The sequence below is a fragment of the Miniopterus schreibersii genome, assembly GCF_964146895.1.
Source record: "Miniopterus schreibersii genome assembly, chromosome: 16".
Lineage (NCBI taxonomy): Eukaryota > Metazoa > Chordata > Mammalia > Chiroptera > Miniopteridae > Miniopterus > Miniopterus schreibersii.
The window spans coordinates 29,052,789-29,059,932 of record NC_138116.1 but is presented as its reverse complement, the minus strand read 5'-3'; the positions used below and the strand labels follow the sequence as shown (position 1 = coordinate 29,059,932).

At 55.7% G+C, this 7,144-nt stretch overlaps 2 protein-coding genes across 2 annotated transcripts; both read left to right on the top strand.

Annotated features, from left to right (window-relative positions):
• The first annotated feature begins 184 nt into the window (after positions 1–184).
• Positions 185–3,119, top strand: VTN (vitronectin). The gene is made up of 8 exons (XM_081161241.1): positions 185–306; positions 400–519; positions 595–903; positions 984–1,123; positions 1,388–1,544; positions 1,770–1,919; positions 2,339–2,692; positions 2,922–3,119. The coding sequence occupies exons 1-8, from the start codon at positions 225–227 to the stop codon at positions 3,032–3,034; spliced, it is 1,425 nt and encodes a 474-aa protein (XP_081017367.1). The 5' UTR covers positions 185–224; the 3' UTR covers positions 3,035–3,119.
• Positions 3,120–3,600: 481 nt separating this feature from the next.
• Positions 3,601–5,800, top strand: SEBOX (SEBOX homeobox; the record flags this gene model as incomplete). Its single annotated transcript, XM_081162032.1, is given in 5 exon segments — positions 3,601–3,696; positions 4,238–4,301; positions 5,068–5,228; positions 5,394–5,429; positions 5,431–5,800. Coding segments are annotated over 5 exon segments (708 nt in total). The 3' UTR covers positions 5,782–5,800.
• Between the last annotated feature and the right edge of the window lie 1,344 nt (positions 5,801–7,144).

Here is a 7,144-nt window from a genome sequence, read left to right as displayed (position 1 = left end):
AGGATCCTGTTTGCAGCTCTCCCAGGCTCTTCTTTCAGGTATGTGACCCTGGGCTACAGCAATCTCTGGGGGTCAGGGCACTGGAGGCTGGGCGGGAGGTTGAACAAACAGCGTCAGGGAAGGCAGCTCACTCCTTTTCTCTGATCCCCTCCCTTTCTGTCCCGCCTCTCCCTCTCTGTCTCAGGCATCAGAGCAAAGAGCACAGAACCCAGTACGCCAGGCTCATGGCTAGAGGCCCTGCCATGGCACCCCCTAGGCCCCTTCTGATGCTGACCCTGCTGGCCTGGGTTGTTCTGGCTGATCAAGGTGCAGGAGGGTGTTGGTGGCCAGTTAGGCCAATGTAGGGTGGGCAAGGGTGGTCTGGGCTTGGCTGTGCCAACTGACACCCCCTCCCCACAGAGTCATGCAAGGACCGCTGCACTGAGGGCTTCAATGCCGGAAAGAAGTGTCAGTGTGACGATCTCTGCTCTTACTACGACAGCTGCTGTGCTGACTACCAGGCTGAGTGCAAGCCCCAAGGTGCGTTCAGAATGGATGGGTGGGCCTGGGGTCCCCTCTGCAGCTGGAGACTCACACCACCCACCCTGTCCGCAGTGACTCGAGGGGATGTGTTCACTATGCCAGAAGATGACTACTGGGGCTTTGATCACGTAAGCACCACTGTCCCCCCACAGCCAGAGAACACCCACCTCAACCCTAACCTGCAGGCCCCATCTGAAAGGATTCCTCAGCACACCGCTCATCTGGACCATGTGGGAGAGACCCCAGAATCAGAACAGGGGGTCTCATGGCCTGAGAGTACCGATCAAGGGATCTTCGAATCCTCAGCAGAGGCGCTGTGCAGTGGGAAGCCCTTTGATGCCTTCACTGACCTCAAGAATGGTTCCCTCTTTGCCTTCCGAGGTGACTCCAGGGGCAGATCTTGGGAGTGGGAGGTCTGCCCTAGGAACATCCCCTCCCTCACACAGCCTCCTCCGCTCTAGGGCAGTACTGCTATGAGCTGGATGAAAAGGCAGTGAGGCCTGGGTACCCCAAGCTCATCCGAGACGTCTGGGGTATAGAGGGCCCCATTGATGCTGCCTTCACCCGCATCAACTGTCAGGGGAAGACCTACCTCTTCAAGGTGCCACGCCCAGGGGCTGTGGATCAGGGTTGAAGGTATCCAGGCAGGAGTTGAGGGCTGTTGTGCTGTTGTTGGGCAGGGTCAGCAAGGAGGCTGAATCTTAGCCTGTGGTCCCTGGCTGGGGCTCTGTGAGGACAGGGAAGCCCAAGGTTCCAGGTCCTGGGTGACAGGTCTAGAACTGAGACTGCTGCCTTGGATGGGGGACTCTGCCTCTGTGCCCAGCCTGCCACCTCCTCACCTCCCTCCTCCTTTCCTGCCCTTTAGGGTAGTCAGTACTGGCGCTTTGAGGATGGTGTCCTGGACCCCGATTACCCTCGGGACATCTCTGAAGGCTTCACGGGCATTCCGGACAACTTGGATGCGGCCTTCGCCCTCCCAAGTCACAGCTACAGTGGACGGGAAAGGGCCTACTTCTTCAAGGGTACTAAGGGGGTGGAGGAGCTGGGGGTACTCAGGCAGTGGAGCAGTCTCAGTTTTTTTCCCACACTCCACTGAGGATAGGCCTAGATGATGTGTGTGTGTTTGTGTGTCATGTCCCCCCCCACCCCCAACCCCGTGCTTGCCCTGCCGGGGCCTGGAGCTCCTAACTTCAACACTTTAACAGCCTCTGGGCTTCCCAGCCTTGCTCATGCCCACCCCTCTGCAGGGAAACAGTACTGGGTGTACGAATTCCAGCAACAGCCCAGTCAGGAGGAGTGCGAAGGCAGCTCCCTGTCAGCCGTGTTTGGACACTTTGTCATGCTGCAACGGGACAGCTGGAGGGACGTCTTTGAGTTTTTCTGGGGCAGATCCTTGGGTATGGAGGGAGGGCAGCTCTTGTTTTCTCTTCAAGAGGGCTGGGATCCCCGGGGCCGGGGGAGGGCTGGGCTGGCCAGAGGGGGCTGTGATTGTAGAGCTATCGATCCAAAGCTGTTTGCTCAGGCCAGACTTTGCATCTGTTTTGACCTTTGCGGGGAGGCTTGCCTCCACCTGGACCCCACATCTTGGACTTTGCCTAGCACAGCCAAGGGCACAACCAGCAGAAGGAGGGGCTGGGGTTGATATGGTGGAGGGAGGCCAGGGGAAAGGGCATTAAACAGGGAGTCAGAAGGCAAGGGTGCTGGGCTCAGCCGCTAGCTTGCTGTGTCCTTGGGCAAAGCACCCGCTGAACTGCCCCCCCGCTGGGAGCAGGGTCCAGGCTCTCAAGGCTCCCCATTAACCCCTCCCCTGCCACAGGTGGTGCCGGAGAGCCTCGTTCCATCAGCGAGGACTGGCCTGGTTTGCCGGAGCAAGTGGACGCAGCCATGGCTGGCCGGATCTACGTCGCAGGCTCAGCTCCCGTCTCCCCCTTAACCGAGAGCGCTAAGTTTGCGCACCCCGCTAACTCTAAGCGCCGCAGCCGCAAACGCTACCGGTCACGCCCTGCACCCGCCCGTGGCCACAGCCAGACCCGGAAATCCCGTTCGATCTGGCTGTCCTTGTTCTCCAGCGAGGAGAGTGGCCTGGGAACTGACAACTATAACTACGACTTGGACTGGCTTCTGCCTCCCAAATGCGAGCCTGACCAGAGCGTCTACTTCTTCTCAGGAGGTGGGAGCCCCTGCCACCCCTGCAGCTGGGTTAACAGTCGTCCTCCCTGTTCTTTCTAGTTCCCATGAGCTGAACTCAGCCCTTGAGCAGTGACTCCAGAGAGCCAGGCGGAGTCCTTGCCTGCACTGTGATGTTCACTTATCCTTCCAGGAGAGACCCGGGCTTCTCAGGGCAGCAGTGGGCAGGGCAAGACCGGGTCTCACACACTCTCTCCCAACCTCTCTTTCAGACAAGTACTACCGAGTCAACCTTCGCAACCGGCGAGTGGACACTGTGAGCCCTCCCTACCCACGAAACATTGCCCAGTACTGGTTGGACTGCCCAGCCCCTGGTCACCTGTAGGAGTCTGAGCCCATATAGCTGGGCCCTCCGCTGCTCCCTCCTTCAGCTTCCTCCTCCCAGCTCAATAAAGATCCCTTGGCCATGAGTTTAAGATTACTGTCCTGACTGGGGTAGACAGGCAGGAGGGAGGAATCTGCCTGGGTGAAAGAGGGGAAGCTGAGCTGTTAGGATGGCTTGGGAGAGGGGACAGAGAAGAGCCTCACTGTGTGTCCAGCCCATGTTGGGCTCAGGCCCTTTTTTTTTTTTTTTTTTTTAGTGTATCTTTATTGATTTCAGAGAAAGGAAAGGAGAGAGAGGGAGAGAGACATCAATGATGAGAGTCATTGATTGGCTACCTCCCGCATGCCCTCGACTGGGGATTGAGCCCGCAACCCGGCATGTGCCCTGACCCGGAATCGAACCCTGATTGTCTGGATCCTAGGTTGATGCTCAACCGCTGAGACACACCAGGCCAGCCGGGCAGGCTCAGGCCCTTTACTGGAACCATAAAAGCTATGGGCTGGGGAACGCCTCATGAGTGCTAGCCCCTCCTCCTGACCTAAGCAGGAGCCTGAGCCCCTCTGATGATGACAGGAGTCACCAAACATCCCTTCAGCCCTGGGCTTGCTTTACCTCTTGGAGTTGACCTCTGGGGTCTTGGAGGACAGAGCAGGGGTGAAGGGGTAGAGGGGATGGGGTTCTGGCTCTGTTTTCTGGCCATTCTGAGCCTGAAATGTGGTTATCTCAGACACCTGAGTCCCTAGGGAACTGGTCACTGTGCTCTCCCAGTGACCCCTTTCTTTGAGGACTCTGTCTTGGGTCTGAGGTGCAGGGCACTGAGGTTAGGAGAGGGAAGGCAGGGTCTCAAAGGAAATTCAAATGTACCTACTTCTCTTAGAAAGTGGCCCAGAAGACTTTTAAGGACGAATACAATATAAATACAAACATTTCTATTTTTAAAAAATGTTTTATTTATTGATTTTTAGAGAAAGAAAGGGAGAGGGATAGATAGAACATTGATGAGAGAGAAACATCAATCGTCTTCCTCCTGTGCACCTCCTACTGGGCATCCAGCTGGCAACCGGGGCAAGTGCCCTGACTGGGAATCAAGCCAGTGACCTCAGTTCATGGGTCGATGCTCAACCACTGAGCCACACCAGCCAGGCTACAAATAGCTTACTTAAAACCCCTCAATTGTACCTGTGGAACCTCCTCTGGTTTCAGGTTCCTGGACTCTATGAAGCCCACCTGGGCTTTCAAGGGACCAGAGAGAAAGGGTTAGATGGAGGTAAAGCTCTAAAGCAGATCTGAGGGAGATCTAGTAGCGAGAGCTGCTCCCAGCCCTGCTGAGGGTGGGTGGCTCCAGCTCATCTGCTGTCCCGTCATCCTCCGCACCCTGTCCAGCCTCAGAAGCCTAGTCCTCAGTTGTGGCACAGGACTCCACCCACTCTCCCCTGAAGGCAGCCAGCACCAGGCTGAGTGCTCCAGAGGGGCAGCTGAAGCACTGGGAGCATTGGAGAGAGGGATCTCTTTGGCTTCCTGGAATGAGTCCTGGGAGAATTTTCAGGAAGTAACAGGATTTCAGACACAGGCTGCCACAGTTTGCCATTCAAGGAGGAGAGCTAGGACCAGCTTCCTTTGTGAAGCCCTGGAGGAGCAGGGGGCCCAAAACATTTGCCCCACCTATACCCTGCCAAGCCCCATCAGTGCCCCGGCCACTTGTCTCTCCTCGAGCTAGATGATAAACCTCTCCCCTCCTGGAGGCGGGGCCAGCTAGCTCTCTGAGCAGGATAAAACCCCTAACGGAGGAGTCCCGTGTGGGCACAGCCTCAGCATGGCCCTCTGGCTCCTCACTCTCTGCCAGCTCCATGGCTAACCCTGCGGATGCATCGCCAACAGGTGATCTGGTGGGAAGAGTGGGCGGGGGGAGGATGTGGGGAGGGTGTGATGGGGGAAATTTGGGCAGGGAGCAGATGCTTCAGGGTCTGTTGGGGGCTTTGAGGTTGGTGTAGAGGCTATTGGAGTCCTGGACTGACCCCCAACCCGGCCCACAGGCTATGCCAGTGGGCTGGGTCCCCACCGGAGAAAGCGCACCACCTTCAGCAGAGGGCAGCTGTTGGAGTTGGAGCGGGTGTTTGCGGCATGGCCCTACCCTGACATTGGCACCCGTGAGCATCTGGCCCAGGTCACCTGCATTCCTGAGGCTAAGATACAGGTGAGCTGTGACCCCCTCTCAGGGTGGGGGTACTCTTGCACAGCCAGCTTCTGGGCTTGACCCACAGCTCCTTCTGAGTATCCTGCCTCTAAGTCCTGCTTTCCCTGTGCCAGGGGAGGGGGTACTGGGACCAGAAGAGAACACTTCTTCCTCCGCTCTTACCAGGTGTGGTTCCAGAACCGGCGGGCCAAGAGAATCAAGAATCAAGAACAGGAAGCCAGGAGGCCTAAGCCCCAGGCCTGAGCCCCCCCAGAGACCCTGTTCTCTTCCAGATACCCTCCAGCAGCCTCAGGAGCCCCAAATACTAGGCCAACTTCCACTCTCCAACAGCACACCTCAGTGCACCTCAGGGTGTCAACATGCCTCCTGTCCAGCTCCTGACTTGGGTCCAGGGCAGGGCCAGGTGGGGGCTAAAGCTGTAGCTCCATGGGGGTCAGCTGGGGCTTCAGGGGTCCACCTTTCTTCAGAGCAAGTTACTTCTCAGACCTCACTGGGCAGCCTGTCTGACCTCATTTATACCTCGGCCATTGTCACCAACCTGGGCCACTCCTAATATAGGTTGAGAACTTGTAAACCCCCACCTCTAACTCCTGTAGCCCACCTGCCCCTTAGGACTGAACACATCAGAAGTGGATCCACACCCCCTTCTTTTACACAAGGGTGTTTTCTTATGGGAAGAATGTTTAGCTCAGGGACCCCTCCCTTCCACCATCTTCCAGGCCAGCCTAGATGTGGGTCCTATGGAGTAAGTGGAGCCTGGCTTCTGCTACCCAGCAATCTGTACCTCCTGGGGCATATGCCCAATATCTCGGCAGGAGGTACCTTCAGAGGGGTAAGGTGTGGGGCTATGTTTTCCACCTCTCCTGCCATGCCTGGTCCCGAACTCTTCTCATCCGAGCCAAAGGCACCTCCTCCCTCTAAAGAATGTGCAGCTGCCCCTCATCTTCAAGCCAGCACCTAACTACTAAGTGAGCTAGGATATTACAGTGTGCTAATCCTAATTCTAGACTGCAAGGGAACAACCCTTTCATAGTTGAGGGTCTCTTCTGACCTCCTACCACCTGGACAAATTAATCAGAATCATGGATCTGAAGATGAAGGGATATTAAAGTAATAAAGTAGAAATAGGAGCTTGGAGCTTACACTGATTTAATTTTCATAAAGATCAGATTGGCTGCCCTCTGACCTGGGGCTGTGGAGAGAGCCTGACAGATTTAGGATGTGGTAGGGTGGTGTGTGCATGGCAGCATTGGGTTTCGGTATCACTGTCATCTGTAATACCAACTAATCTCCAAATAAAACCCAAACTCTGTACCTTAATCTGGATTGTTGTGTGATGCAAATGAATGGGGATGAGAGGGCCATTTGCTTTTGAAATTTAGCTCCATTACCAAATCCCTAAATGGGTCAAGTTCCACACAGATTCTGGGTGGGAGGTATTACCCCAGCTTCTGCTGGGAATAGTTGAGACAGTTAACTGAAGGCCTTAGGGCTCTTGCTGAGACCCTGGGGAGGTGGGAACCTCTGCTGGCAACTCTTGCTCCTGATCCCACTGGTCCCAGGACAATCCTGCCGCCTCCTCTTCTGGAGCTGCTCTGCTTCAGGGAGGAAAGCATGGAGTCTGCAATCAGATGCAAATCCTGGCTTTGCCACGTAACCTTGCAACTCTCTGAATCTATGAGCCTGAAAATGGGGATGATACTTGTCTCCTCTCCATTTTGGAAATGAGAGCAATAATGTAGGTGAAGGGCTTCACGTGTGTTATGTGTTGTAAAAGCTCTCAACACAACACTAGTTCCCATTCCCTCTCTATACAGCAGGTCATGAGAAACTTGGAAGGGCCCAAACTTCCTGTTCCTCTGGCCTCCTGTTGAGCACTCCCATTTCTCCCCAGGAAGCCCTGGACCAAGACTGCA